The 16197-nt window shown below is 37.4% G+C and overlaps 1 protein-coding gene across 1 annotated transcript in view; it reads right to left on the bottom strand.

Annotated features, from left to right (window-relative positions):
* Positions 1-16197, bottom strand: part of ZNF81 (zinc finger protein 81) — a 94783-nt gene that overhangs the window by 15615 nt on the left and 62971 nt on the right. The window contains exon 4 of the mRNA XM_063083710.1: positions 6837-6932. Within this exon, the coding sequence (XP_062939780.1) occupies positions 6837-6932 (96 nt within the window). The remainder of the gene's footprint in view (positions 1-6836; positions 6933-16197) is intronic.

Here is a 16197-nt window from a genome sequence, read left to right as displayed (position 1 = left end):
TCAATGAAATTCACTACATTAGTAGAATAAAATGCACATATCAATAAATACAGGAAAAGTATTTAGAAAATTCAACATCCATTCATGTTAAAGATTCTCATCAAATTAGGAATAGAAAGAAATTGCCACAGATTAATAAAGGGCGTCTAAGAAAAAACACAGCTAATACACTTAATGAGGAAAGACTGAAAGCTTTTGCCTTCAGATTGGGAACAAGATAAAATAAAAACAAAGAGTGAAAAGGAAGTGATAGAAAGACATGATAAGGTATGCAGAAAATTTTAAGATATTTACAAAAAGACCCACTAGAATCATCAAATTAAGCAAAGTCTCAGAATACAAGGTCAATGTACAAGAAGCAATTGTAAGAGTTCTACTTCTAGTATAGAGAATTTTTGCTCCTAAAAAAGACCCTCTACAGTCAGTAAATATAATCTCTAGAAAAACAAACAAAACAAAACAAACAAACAAAAAAACAAAAAACAGGCAGATTTTGGAGGGGAGTCAAAAGTTAGAGAACATGACCAGCATGTAGTAAGCTCTCCCTTTCCTCAGGTTTCTGTTGAGAGTAGCTACAGTCCCAGCAGCAGTTTGGAGCAGCTAGAATTCCCATAAATGCTTGTCATCCTTTGCCAGAGAATTCAGGGGAGGCAGGCTGGGGTGCCCAGGGACACTAGAAATAGAGGAGGTAACCCCAAAAGAAAGGAGCAAAGAAAGCAAACTCCAAATCGTGTGTATAAACTATGCCTAGGTCTCTGGCTGACCCCTTAACCCTGTATGGGTGGGGCAAACTGAAAGCAGTCAGAGATTTGAGTTGCCACCCACCTTAGGCGAGACTGTTTCCAGTTTGATTCTAACCTGTTAATTGCCTGCTATGACAAGAACACTGACACTCTTCAAAACACTATAACAGACTACAGTGTTACTATCACATGACATTGATAATGTTTAGGACATAATCCAAAATTACTCAATCTGTGATGAACCAGAAAAAGAATCTTTTGATCACGCTTTGGTGTCTTCAGTATAGTTAGTTATATACTGCATAATGACGTTTCAGTCAACATCAAGCTGCACATATTACAGTGTGGTGACTTCATAGTTTTTGTAATCTTAGCGCAACACATTACTCATGTGTTTGTGGTGATGATGGTGTAAACAAACCTACTCCGCTACCAGTCATATAAAAGCACATAAAACATGTACAGTACATAATACTTGATAATGATAATAAACTATGTTACCGGTTTATGTATTTACTATACTATACTTTTTATTGTTAATTTAGAGTGTACAACTTCAACTTACAAAAACAAAGTTAACTGTAAAACAGCCTCAGGCAAGTCCTTCAGGAGGTATTCCAGAAGACATTGTTATCATAACAGATGACAGCTCCATGCATGTCACTGCCCCCGAAGACCTTCCACTGGGACAAGATGTGAAGGTGAGAAGACAGTGATACTGATGATCCTGACCCTGTGTAGGCCTAGGCTAGTGTGTGTGTGTCTTAGTTTTTAACAAAAAAGTTTAAAAAGTAAAAAATAAAAATAAAAAAATTTTAAAAATAGAAATAAGCTTATAGAATAAGGATATAAAGAAAGAAAACATTTTTGTACAGCTGTACAATGTGTTTGTGTTTTAAGCTAAGTGTCATTACAAAAGAGTAAAAAAGTTAAAAATGATAAAAAGTTTAGGAAGTAAAAAAGTTACAGTAAGCTAAGGTTAATTCATCATTGAAGAAAAAAATTTTTTTAATAAATTTAGTGTAGCCTAAGTGTTCATTGTGTATACAGTCTACAGTAGTCCACGGTAATGTCCTTGGCCTTTACATTCACTTACCCCTTGCTCACTGACTCACCCAGTACAACTTCCAGTCCTGTGAGTTCCATTCACAGTAAGTGTCCTATACAGGTGAATCGTTTTTTATCTTTTATAACATATTTTTACTGTTCATTTTCTATGTTTAGATATACAAATACTTACCATTGTGTTACAATTGCCTATGGTATTCAGTACAGTAACATGTGTACAGGTTTGTAGCCTAGGAGCCATACGTTATACAATAAAGCCTAGGTGTGTAGTACGCTATACCATCTAGGTTTGTGTAAGTATACTTTATGATGTTTGCATGACAACAAAATCACCCCCTGAGGCATTTCTCAGAATGTATCCCATTGTTAAGCAATGCACGACTGTAGTTAGTTTTTAAAATACGTCTTCCAAAATTTACCATTTTTATCTCTTAGAGGGTTGGTCCAACAGAAACGATTCAGTAATACTAGAACTTGAGCTAATTTTTGTACACAGTGTGAGGTATGGGTCAAGGTATGAATTCCGCCCCCACCAACTGACATCCATTTGTTCTAGCACAATTTGTTGAAAAGACTTTAGTTTCTCCCTTTGAATTGCATTCACACCTTTTCAAAAATCAGTTGTCTATATATGTGTGGGTCTATTTTTAGAATCTCTCTTCTGTTCCAGTTATATATCTGTCTGTCCTTACATCAATACCATATGTACGAATTACTATAGCTTTACAGTAAGTCTTAACATTAGGCAGTGTCAATCCTCCATATGTTTTCTTCTTTCTCAAGACTGTGCTGGCTATTCTAGGTCTTTTGCATATCCATTATAAATTTTAAAATCTCCTTGTCAGTTTTTACCCCCAAATTTACAAATAATTAATTGAACAAGGAGAAGACAAATCAGTAAGGCAGTAGGAGATTTCAATAAAATACAACCAATTTGAGATACAGATTACAGAACATTACATCTGTCAACAGCCAAATATACATTCTTTTCAAGGATATACAGTACATTCTCCTTAATAAACTATATGCTGAAATTATACAGAGTATGTCCTCAGACCACAATGGACAAACTGCAATGGGATTAAATTAGCCAACAGGGAGGTCTAGACAAATTCCTTGAAAAATACAACTTACTATGTCTGGCAAAAGATGAAATCAAAAATCTGAATAGCCCTATGTCTAAAAAAGAAATTGAATTTGTTATTAAAACTTTCCCATCAAGAAAACTCCAGGCCCAGATGGTTTTCCTGGTGAATTCCATAAAACATTAAAAGAATAAATAACAATCTTACACACACTATTTCAGGAAATAGAGAAGAGAGCACTTCATAATTCGTTTTATGTGGCCAGCATAATTCTAACATAAAAACATGACAAAGACACTGCAAAAAAAGAAAACTACAAACCATCATCACTCATGAAAAATGCAAATTTTTAAAACAAAGCATCAGTAAACAGAATCCAACAAAATATAACGAGGATAATAAATCATAATCAACTAGTATTTACCTCAGAAATGCAAGGTTAATTTAATATTTAAAACCAATAAATAAATCCACCGTATTAATAGAACAAAAGAAAAAAACTCATATAATCACTCTAATAGATGCAGAAAAAGTATGTGACAAAATTCAACACTCAATTATGATTTAAAAAAATATTCAACAAGCAAGGATTAGAAAGGAAATCACATAACCTGATAAAGGGCAGCTACAAAAAACCTACAGCTAACTTCATACATAATGGTGAAAGACTGAATATTTTACCCCTAATATCAGGAACAAGGCAAGCATGCCCACGCTTACCACTTCTATTCAGCATTCAACTTTTCCTTTCCTTATTTTAGAAAGCAAAGTAAGGAAAGGAAAAGAAATTAAAAGCATGATATTGGAAAGGAAGAAGTAAAAATGTCACTATTTTTAGGTGATAATGATTACTTACATGAAAAATGCTGGGGAACCTACAAAAAAAACTAATAGGTGGATTTAGCAATGCCTCAGGATACAAAGACAATGTACAAAATCAACCACTAGCAATTTATACTAGCAATAAACAATCAAAATTAAAATTAAAAAACTTTATGTTAGCAATGAACAATCTAAAAATAAAATTAAAACAATGCCATTTACAATAGTATCAAATATTTAGGGATCAATTTAATGAAGGATGCATAAGACCTCTATACTGAAAACTATAAAACACCACTGAAAGAAATTAAAGATCTAAATAATCACAGAAATATGCCATGTTCTTGGGTTAGAAGGCTCAATATTGTTAAGACGTTAATTCTCCTAAAATTGATCCACAGAGTCAACTCAACTCCAAACAAAATCCCAGTAGGCTTTTTTTTTTTTTTTTTGGTAAAAATTACAAACTGATTATAAAATTTGAAAAGAAACACAAATGACCTAGAAGAGTCAAAGTAATAAAGAAAAGCAAAGCTGGAGGACTTATATTACCTGATTTTAAGACTTACAATAAAAGCTAGAGTAATAAAGATAGTGTGGGTTTGTCAAAAGAATAATGTATTGACTATATTTTGTGATTTTCTACATTCTTAATGCTCTGACATCAGGGGCTTAGGTGATGCTGGAGAGACTGCCCCTCCCAGGACTAGCTAATTCCTAGAGATAGCAAAATACTCATGTGTGAGCAAGCCTTTCATATGCAAACCAACCAATCCATAGCCCATACTCACATCTACCTCATTTATTGAGCTCTCACAGGCTGAGCCATTATCCCCCTGCCCTAATGACCCCAGGGCCAGGTACTAGACAACTAGGGATAGTCCCTTTACCCTGGAGCCCACTGAAATTATTCAAACTAGTCAATCTTAATCCTGCCTAGCCTGCTACCCTGCCTCATCCATTCCTTTTCACAAAAACCACAATAAAGACTGGCCTGTGCTTTCCCCTCACTCCTTCTCACTCCTGACAGACCCTGGTGCTTCCCATGTGGCCATGACTGGTGTGGTACAGCCCCTCCTCTTGGGAACTATGAGTAAGAAACTATCTTTTCAATGACGGTTGTTTCCTTATCTGTTGGCTTCACCATACCTGAATAATAATAAAACTTACCTTTTAAAACCAACAAATAGACTAATTGAACAGAAAAGAGAGCCCAGAAATAGGCTCACATATATAAAGTCAATTAATTTTGATAAATATCCTAGGAAATTCAATGGTAAAAAGTCTCTTCAACAAATGGTTCTGGAACAAGTACATATCAGTCTTGAAAAAATGAACATCAATCCTTATATCACACAAAAAAATGGATCATACACCTAAACTGAAAAAGCTGAAATGATAAGAATTCATAGAAAAAAATATGAGAAAATCTTTGATCTTGTGGTAGACAAAGATTTCTTAAACAGATCACAAAAAAGTGCTAACAATAGAAAAAAGGTGATAAATTAGACTTCATCAAAATTTAAATGTTTGCTCTTTGACAGGTACCAATAAGAAAATGAAATTGCAAGCCACAGATTGGAACAAAATATTAGCAATACATATGTCTGGCATAGGAGTTGTATCCAGAAAATACATTAAAACTCAATAATAAGACAAACAACCCAATAAAAATGGAAATTGATATATGAATAGACATTTCACAAAAAGTTACAAATTGTCAATAAGCACAAGAAAAGATGCTTAACATCAGTACTCTCATCAGAGGAATGCAACATAAAATCATAATGAGATACCACTACACATCCACCATAATACCAAAAATTAAAGAGATTGATGATAGCAAGTGTTGCCGAGGATGAGGAGCAACAGAATTCTTACGTATTGCCATTGGGGGTGTAAAATGGCATAACCAATTTGGAAGACAGTTTGGCAATTTCTTCTAAAGGTAAGCATACACTTATTATATGACCCAGCAATCCCAATCCTATCTATTTACCTAAGAGAAATATAAACATATGTTCACAAAAAGACATACCATAATGCTCATTGCAGCTTCATTCATAATAACCAAATGTTAACCACCTATCTATCAACAGGTTTACAGATTAACAAACTGCAATAAATTCACACCATAGAATAGTATTCAGCTTTTAAAAGGAACAAACTAGTGATATGCTCAATAATATGAATAAATTGCAAAATCATTATGCTGAGCCAATGAAGCCAGACCCAAAAGAGTATGTATGGTATGATTCCATTTATATGAAACCCTAATAAAGACAAATCTAATCTTTAGTGACAAAAAGCAATGCCAATGGTTGCCTGGGGCTGAAGCAGTGGTGAGTATTGACTACGAGGGGCACAAGGGAGCATTCTGTGTGATGGAGTATTATATATCATGATTGGGGTGTGGTTATACCAGTGTACACCAAACTGTACACTTTAAATGGATAAATCTTATTCTCTGTAAATTACTTAATAAAATTGATTTTAAAAGAAATGCTAAGTGATAGTGACCATAAAGTCAGAAAATGGGAGAGAGGCATGGAGCTATGGGAAGGTGGAGAGGAATGAGAAATCTGAAGGTGATACCTACAAAGAGAACAGGAGGTGAGGCTGGCTGTAGATATTAGTTTATTGGTAGCTTAGAGTGAGGAGACGAAAATGAAAGGAACAAGAAATTGAAGAGCACTAGGAAAAACAGGAGTGAGGCAACCAACTGATTTTCAAAGGCAAATTCATTAAAACCTGAATTATGACAAGAATCTAAGACTCGGGGGTGTACTTTAAGTAATGAAGCATAAAAATGTGATGGAAGGAGCGGATATTCAAGAAAGCAAGATCCACAGTGAGGAAGCCTGGCATATGATACCTGGCATATGGTATAGGAATTGAGGCAAATCTCCTGAAGAAAGCCAAACAAAGAAGACAGTAAGGGAAAAAAGGGAGAGAACAATTTGATACCTGAGAGGCCAATGTTATCTATTCTCAAGCAATTTCTAAAGTTTAGAACCTTTAAAAAGGGTAGCAATAATAGCATTTTAGAGGCATCAGCCTCTCTTAGGGAAAAAAATTACTTCCTTGTCCCCCACCTGCCCGGGGCACAATCACTCACCTGAACAGCTCTGATGTGGGGCCTCCCCCTCCAACATCCATGACCCCTCTCCTTGCTCCAACTTGAAGATGGCCTCTGGCTTGGGAACTTCAAATCCTGTTAACAGGACATTATAGAGAATTGGGTCCAGCTAATTGCTTTCCATTTGTTCTTCAGAAAAGTAATCACATTTCATTGGGAACAGGGTAATAATTACAGAGGTGAAAAGGGACTGAAGAATCCCAGACAAATCAAGGATGACACCATCACACACTTCAGATGTCCCAGACATCCCAACAGCTGAGAATGGAAATACCCTCACTGAGACTCTGTATTAGTTTCCTAGGTCTGCCATAACAAAGTACCAAGAACTATGTGGCTAAAACAACAAAAATTTATTGTCTCACATTTCTAGAGGCTAGAAGTCTGAAATCAAGGTGTTGGCAGGGTCACGCTCTCTTTGATAGATCTAGGAGAGAATCCTTCCTTGCATATTCTAGCTTCCAGTGTTTGCTAGCAATCCTTGGTGTTCCTTGGCTTGTAAATACATCACTCCAGTGCCATAGCTGTATTCTCCCTGTGTGTCTTCTCATGTCTTCCCTCTATACATGCTTCTAGCATCACCCCTATCTCTGTCTTCATTTTCACATGGCGTTCTCCCTGTGTGCATGTCTCTGTGTCCAAATTTCCCCTTTTTATAAGGATGCCAGTCATATTAGATTAGGACCCACCCTAATAACTTCATTTTATGTTGATTACCTCTGTAAATACTCTATTTCCAAATAAAGTCACATTCCGAAGTACTGGATTTCCACATAGCTTTTGGGGGATACACAATTTAACCCATACGAATTGGCCCTCTAGCCCCTCAAAATTCATGTCCTTCTCACATGCAAAATACATTCACCTAATTCCAACATTCTCAAATCTTAATCATTCAAGCATCAACTCTTAAGTCAAAAATCTCATCTAAACATCATCAACCCAAAGTCTCAAATCTCATCATCTAAATTGTCCAAATTAGTTATGAGTGAGATTTGGGATATGATTCATCCTGAAGCAAAGATCCTCTCCATCTGTGAACCTGGAAAACCAGACAACAAGTTATCTTCTTCCAAAATACAATGGTGGGACAGGCATAGGATAGATATTCACATTCCAGAAGGGAGAATCAGAATGGAAAAAGGGATCGTGGGTCCCAAGTAAGTCTGAAACCTAGGAAGGCAAATTCCATTAGATTTTAAGGCTTGAGAATAATCCTCACTGGCTCCATGATCTTTCCTCTGATCCCACAGGGGTGATGGCCCTGCCCCCTCAGCCCTGGGACAGGAATGACACCCCTCACTATTACCCCTAGTAACCCACTAACAAAAGTTTTGCTTTCTGTCCCTGTGAGCTTACGTTCCACTGCTCTAGTGGTCTTAGTTCCAGAGGCAGGAATGATTCTACCAGGAGACATAACAATGGTTCCACTGGACTAGAAGTTAATACTGCCACCCGGCTACTTTGGGCTCCTCATGCCCCTGAATAAACAGGCAAAGAAGGGAGTTACAGTGTTGGTTGTGGTGATTGATCCTGATTACCGAGGGGAAATTGGACAGCTACTCCACAATAGAAGTAAGGAAAAGAATTTTGAAATACAGGAGATCCCTTGGGGCATCTCCTAGTATTACCATGCCCTGCGATTAAGGTGAATGGAAAACTACAACAACCCAGTCCAGGCAGGACTATGAATGGCCCAGACCCTTCAGGTGACAGAGTCTCTCTTTGAACAAACTTTAGTCAGGCTCCTCTGAATCCTTTTCCCAACTAGGCCTCAACTTTTAGACTTCTCTGTATCACCCAGTTTTATCAAGAATCCTGTTGTTAGTTTAGCCAGACTCCCCCAACCACAATATCTGATCAAATTCCTCATCTTCTACTATCTCCCAGGTGATATTTGATCACCTGGGCCTTCTTTCAGCAAGAACACTGTTAGGTCAATTTAGTAAGAATCCCCCTCTACCCCTGATGTTTCCTCTTAGTAATTTTTCATCTACTGACCCCTTGGCTATAAATCCCCACTTGTCCATGTTGTATTCAGAATTGAGCCCACTTCTATACTGAGGCCTCTTTCCCTCTATTGTAATAGTCCTGAATAAAATCTCCTTTTTACTGCTTAACTACTGTCCAACTCTGGTTTTCTTTGACAGTTATGTTGCTGCGACTTGGATAAGAGCAGATTTATCATTGGACCCTGAACATCTCACTTGGGACCCCAAGTGTGCACCTTTGAAGCCTCTGTCTTCACTCCTGACTGACTGATTGGTGATCTACTGATGAGTCCAACTCCTGAGCCAGTGCTCTGGATGACAGTCTATTGAAGCACAGTAAGGACAAACTTTGATTCTTAAGATTCTGAGTATTCTCTAGAAGCTAGGTTAGAGTCCCAGGTAAGCAGCTGTTTGTAAGAAGCCAGGTTAGAGCTCTAGGCTTTGTTTAAAGAGGCTAGCCTCTGTAAGGAAGAGAAGCTGGGTTAGAATCCTAAGTTGTCTATTTATAAGCATAAAAGTACCATTAGTTAAGAACACAGGAACTTCTCAGTCTACTGAAACACCCCTTCTTAAACCCCTGCTGACTATATGCTCCGCCAACTCAACCCACTTCCTTTCTTGTTGCAGTGATTTTAGTAAGGATAATTTGAAACTTCAATGGCTTCTTGGGAAAGTTTAGATCTCCCCAAACTGGCTCCTCTAAGACCTCTCCCTTCCCATTGCTTCCCCTCCTCCTTTCTCCTCTTGGCACCTTCAGTCTTCCCTTCGAGCTCCCTGAATCCTTTGATATGTCCCCCTTCAAACCTCTACCTCCTCCATCCCTCTGTCCACACCTGCCAAACCTTTCCTTTTCTATTTCAGCCCCTTAACTCCCTACGTCACTTGAACTCTGGGCCCCTGCCCCCATCAGGGACTCTAGAGAGACCAAGGGACCCTTAAAAGCAACCACCTGACACTGAAAGAGAAAAAACAGAATGGATATTTAATCCACTCAGACAGGCTTTGGAGACATGGAGACAGTTGCTTGATGTCCCCACAGTCTCTCCTAAAATTTAGTCCACAGCCTACATAAAATTATATATCAGGACAAAAACAAATCTTAAATGTCTCCTCCACATATACTAACAAACAGGAACCTTAACTTTACAGCATGTGCTGGAAAAATAGTTAACAGGAAAATAATTTAAGATAATGGCTAGCCTTGTTTGGTATTATGTATGCCTAAAAATAGTTCCAAACTCTTTTTGGTAACTTGTAACCTTAGAATTATGTTAAATTAGGTAATAGATATTCATTAAATAAATCCTTTTTAAGTAAGATAAACTACTGAAACTAATTATTAAGTACAAGTTTGCGTTTATAGCTTTTGGCTTACTATTTTTATACAGTATAGAGAGGTAAAGATATTTGAGTCTGTTCATATACATATTCTTTCTTCCACATTAAAAACTGTACTATAAAAAATATGTCTCAAAAAATCATGAAATGATATATTTATAAAATTTGCTAGTCTGCTACAGAATACTGGTATGTGAGAAATAGTTCACAACTGTCTATTTCCTAGTTTTCTCTATAAAAGAGAGGTTACTAATAGTTAAAAATGATAATCAATATATGTAATTAAGACTAACAGAAATAATAAGGGCAAAGGGAAATAACATTGCATGAAAAGTATGCAAGGAAAGTAGGATTTTTTTTTTTATTATTGCAAAATGTCCTGATTTTTATTTTTTTCATTGTGCATGTTTATGGAGTATAGTTGATTGTTTCAATACATGCATATATTGTATAATGATCCAATCAGAATACTTAGCATATCTATCACCTAAACACTTATCATTTATTTGTGGTTATAACATTCAAGATTAGGATGTGTTTTTGATAAGGAAAAGTATATAAGGTATAAAGAATGCACTTCTGTTAAAGGAAAAAGAACAATTTTATCCTAAAGTAAGATGACTGGTTGTTCCAGAATAAAAAAGAAAAAATATAGGACAAAAACTGAATCAATATAGAAAATTGTAGGTTTGCAGAAAAGGAATTTTATGTGTGGTCAAACTGGGTAATATTCGAATGGATTTATTTATAAGTTTTTAAAAAATGAACTTTCATATCAAAAGTACAGTGGTGGCAAAGCTAGAATTTGGTTTTCTCTTTGTTAAAATGACAAAGTTTTCTTGGATTATTGGTCTGTTCTTAATAAGAGATTGTAAAGGCTTTTCTCTACCTTTTAAGTAATCTGCCTAGGAAATAAGATTTTGTGTCTTATCAAAATAATTTCCTGTGCTAATCTTGATCATGTCCTTTATTATTTAAGAGATCTGCGACTTCTCACTTTTAAAGCAGCTAAGGTTTTTAAAAACATTTTTGACATCTTTGTCTTCCCTAAATCAAACCCTACATGAAATCTTGATCTCTTGATCTGTTGATCTCAAACTGACCTTGAGATTTCCCAGAGAGCCCCCAAAAAATCTCAAAGGAGTTGTTCTTTCACCATGTATAAAAAGAGATGCTAAAAATATTTCAGTTTATTTGATATGTTGAATTGAATGAAAAGACATTGTCAAATAAGAAGGGATGCTTAACCTTAACCAGGTTATATTTGTATGGGTAAATGTGATTAATATAAGTATTTCAGAAATTATGTACAAATTTCACAGAAATTTGTCAATACCCTCACTGTCCATAATACATCCTGGTATAATATTATCAGTCATAATTCTGGTTATCATTTTAAAATGTTGTGTGCCACAGAAATAACCAAATTTTCTTGTCAAATGAATGCATCAGATCCTTAACCATGGCCATTTTAACTCCTGTCATTCACAGATAGTCTTGTTTTACTCTGATTCATCTCTGAAAGTGTTTGCAATCAGCTACAGGTCAGAATGTTTCAAGATAGCATTGCTTGAATAATTTTGAGACCGCACCAGTGGACTGAGTAAGGATTTCCAGGAGAAGCTGACGGGTTCATAAAACTGCTAACCCAAGTTCAAGCAAAACAAGAATTCATTACATGGGACTGAATGAACTGATAAAGAATGATTATGGTTTTTGTTTGGAACATTGCTTGTTCTTTAATGTTCCATTTTCCAGATATAAGAAACCCTTTTCCCTTTTTTCTTAAGCTATCTTTAACTTACAACAATTTTGTAGACTGTACTTTTGTAAACAGAAGTGAAACATCTGTCTTTTCTCCCTGCTTGATCCCTCCACAATTCAGAAAATCTTATTTGAGTGTTACTATTTTCATGGCAATAAAGTCATTTGCATATGTCCAATAAGAATCTTTCTTCTTCTAATAGGCCGTAACTGGAAGCAATGGTTATATAGCCAAGGATTTGACTGAAATGCCATATTTTCAGATATGACCAGACAGTTTTATGGAACTGAGTTTGACTTTATGGAGCCAATACTTACAAAGCCCTCTTGGAAAAACTGATCTGGTACCTGGATTATAGGGTTCTCATCCTGACAGATGACAATTACCATTTTTACTACACTTATGTAAATAATTGGGCCAAATCTAATGAGACCAGACTTACTTTATAAACAAGAGTAACCTTACTTTGGTTATCTTTGATCAAAAAGGCGGGTGATGGTGGAGAGAAATTTTATGTTTCAATGAAAAACTGTAGCATACCCTTGTGGGTTATTACCTGTAAACTGGAATGGATCAATTCTTCTAGTTTCCCCCAATATCTGGCTACAACTTTCCAAACCAACATTTTCAATTTTTTTCCCACCCTCTTGACTTGGCATCATGAGAACTAAACTGATCTTTTCCCGATGCCCCACAAGATGAAGTTGGGTGACTTGATATAAACTTTAAAGAAATCAAAACAGCAGATCATATATGGGAAATACCTGCTATGTGGATTGCTCAGAAGGTTCACCAGAGCACCTTATGCCATCACCAGAGACATTCAAACTGCAAACCAGAAAACCTGTCACATTGCCACTGCCATCCTCACTCCACCATCTAAACATGCTTTGAGCCCAACATCTAGAAATCATCTTGGCTGACTGCTCCCTGGACTTAGAAACTGGGTTTCCAAATATTAATCTTTGTTTTTCTTTTATTTAAATTCCACTCATTAAATGCCTTCCTACCAACAACATCCAGCAAATATTCTCTACTAGCAAGTCTCAACAGACGGTTCAACTGATCCTTAATAAACAATAGGTGACCGAATGAGAAATGGGCTTATATTGTCTGTTCTTTCTTTGAACAAGAGGAGGAACTGACAAAGAGGCTCTCCTTGACCAAACTTGAGTCAGGCTCTTCTGAATTCTCTTCCCAACTAGGCCTTGACTTGTGGACTTCCATGTCTGTATTGCATTGCTCAATTTTAGCAAGAATCATGTTAAATCGATTTAGCCAGCTCCCCCAACCTCGATATCGATCACCCTTAATATCTGATCAAATTCCTCTTCCCCCACCATCTCCCAGGTGATATCTGATCAACCTGGCCTGTCTTCAGCAAGAATCCTGTTAGTTTGGTTTAGCCAGAATCCCCCCTTATCCTGGAGGTTTCCTCTTAGTAATTTTCCATCTACTGGTATCTACCCTGCTCCTTGGCTATAAATCCCCACATGTCCATGCTGTATTTAGAATTGAGCCCACTTTTATACTGAGGTCTCTTTTTCTCTATTGTGATAGTCCTGAATAAAATCTGTTTTTACACCTTTAACTACTCTCTAGCTCTGGTTTTCTTTGACATGAGAATGAAGGTTTGGGCTGACCCACTAGGTAAAGAAACATGACCAGCTGAGGGCAAAGATAATATGTAATGGGTAATGAGAGAAGAAATTCTGCCTCAAGACTGCAACATAGAAACCTTGCCTCAGTTTTCACTCTGTTGGCCTGCCCTGTGGATTTTGGACTAAAGGCTATATCAACGCTTACCTGAATTTTCAGCCCACTGGTCTGCCCTATGAATTTTAGACTTGCCAGCACCCACGATTGGGTGAGCCAAGTTCTTAAAACCTCTCTCTCTCTCTCTCTCTCTCTGTCTCTCTCTCTCTCTCTCACACACACACACACACACACACAGAGTAGTTCCATTTCTCTGGAGAATCCTAATACAGATTTTGGTGCCAAGAGTGGTTGTAGAGGAACAGAATCTTAAGGATGAGTTTTCTGAATCGGTTCTAAGATTTCTGAAATTAATCCTCTAATTTGATTAGGTTTAAAGGCATTAATAACTATTTCCAGTAGTAAAGAGAGCATTGATATAGTTTATGGCATGATGTGGTGATACAGATATGCAAAACATCACCATTGGATACTCCTAATCAAACACTTATAAGAGACAAGGTTCTGGGTGATCATGGATTTTATATCTTAGAACATTTTTGTCAAACCAACAAGTATAATATAATTGGCTAGTTCTTCCTAAATACAGTGAACAAAGTGGGGAAAGAAAAGGATGAGCTCAGGGTTCCAATGTCCCAGCTTAAAAGCCACATAAATGACCTGAAAATTTCCACATCTGCTCTGAAAGAAATCCGGCGAGTGGCTATTATACACTAATTACTAAATTGCACTAAATTTACAACCTTGTAGGGTATCTACTGTTAAAGTGAGAGCATTGACTGGGAAGAAATGGGATCCTGAAAATTAGAACGGGAAAATATGAGGACCTTGAACCTCTAAATTCTTTTTTTTTTTTTGGTGGGGGTGCAGCCGGGCAGTATGGGAATCCAAACCCTTGACCTTGGTGTTATAACACCTCGCTCTAACCAGCTGAGCTAACCCGGCCAGCCCCTAAACCTCAAAATTCTTATGAGTCTTCTTTGCTAGTAAGAGCAGCCCTTCTACCCCTATCTGAGAAGAAGAACCCTACTTTTTCTGAGAACTTTCAATGGTTTCCCCTGAGGTACTTGCCTTGCCAGGCATAGGTGATACCCCTAAGCACCTGTGCCCACCATCCTTCTTTGCCTCTATGCCTATCATGAGACTCAAGTCCAAGCAGGCCCCAAAAGGTGAAGTACAAAGTATGACCCATGAGGATGTGAGTACTCCAAAAGAACTGCATGGTTTGTCCAATTTATACAGACATAAATCTGGAGAATATATGTGGAAATGGATATCAAGAGTGTGGGGTAATGGGGGAAGGAACAAAAAGTTGGATCAGGCTGAATTGATTGATATGGGCCGACTAAGCAAAGATTCTGAATTTGATGTTGCTGCTTGAGGGGTTAGAAAAAGCCGTTTGTTTGATTTGTTGGCTGAAACAATGGACCAAAAGGTGGCCTACACTAAATGTAGTTGAAATGCGAGAACTGCCTTAGTATGCTACAGAGAAAGTTTATCCGAAGGCTTAGGGAAATTGGAATGTTAGAGTGGATTTATCATGTAAGACCAGCTTATTCACTCTGGGAGGGTCCAGAGGACACACTTGTCACAACTGTGAGGAAAAAAATTATAAGGGGAGCCCCAGCATCCTTGAAGAACTCTGTGATCACTCTTGCCTGTAGGTCAGACCTTACAGTGGGAACTCTACCACTGAACAGGGAAAACTAAATGTAATGGGGCAGACAAATCCTGAGGTGGCAGGGGCCAAGTAGAGGCACTTAATTGCCAAAGGCAAGGAGGACATGGTTACCACAATGGACAGCAGAGACAAAGCAACAATCAGAATAGTCTGACTCACAAAGACCTATCGCATTGGCTACTCGATCAAGATGTCCCTAGAAAAGAAATAGATGGGAAGTCTATTAAATTCTAAGTTGATTTGTATAAGCAGGAGAGTTCTAGGACAAGGGAACAAAAGTTGAATCATAAAAGGAGAATCACGCCCCTCAATCAATTCCCAGACTTGAGCCTGTTTACAGACCCAGACCCCTTGAATGAAGGTGAGACCAGGTCCCTTTGAGGAAAGATCCTAGTACACTGTCAAAAATTTATACTATTAATCTTTCCCCCAGCCTTCTCCAAAGGGACCTATGTCCTTTTACTAGGGTAACTGTGTGTATTAGTCTGCTTTCTGTTGCTTATAACAGAAGACCTGAAACTGGGTAATTTATAAAGAAAAGAGGTTTATTTCTTACAGTTTTGGAGGTTGGGAAGCCCCAGGTAAAGAGAGCACATTTGGTGAGGGCCTTCTTGATGAGGACTCTCTGCAGAGTCCCAAGATGGCACAGGGTACACATGATGAGAGGGCTGAGGGTGTTAACATGCTCACTTGCTCTCCTTATAAAGCCACCAGTGACACTACCATGATAACCCACTCATCCATAACCCAGTAATCCATTAATGCATGGATGGATTAATCCATTCATGAGGGCATAGCCTTCATGATCCCATCACCTCCTGAAGGCCCCATGCTTCAACATTGCCACAT

This window comes from Cynocephalus volans, chromosome X (genome assembly GCF_027409185.1).
Source record: "Cynocephalus volans isolate mCynVol1 chromosome X, mCynVol1.pri, whole genome shotgun sequence".
NCBI classification, from domain to species: domain Eukaryota; kingdom Metazoa; phylum Chordata; class Mammalia; order Dermoptera; family Cynocephalidae; genus Cynocephalus; species Cynocephalus volans.
This window is presented reverse-complemented; position numbering and strand designations above follow the sequence as displayed.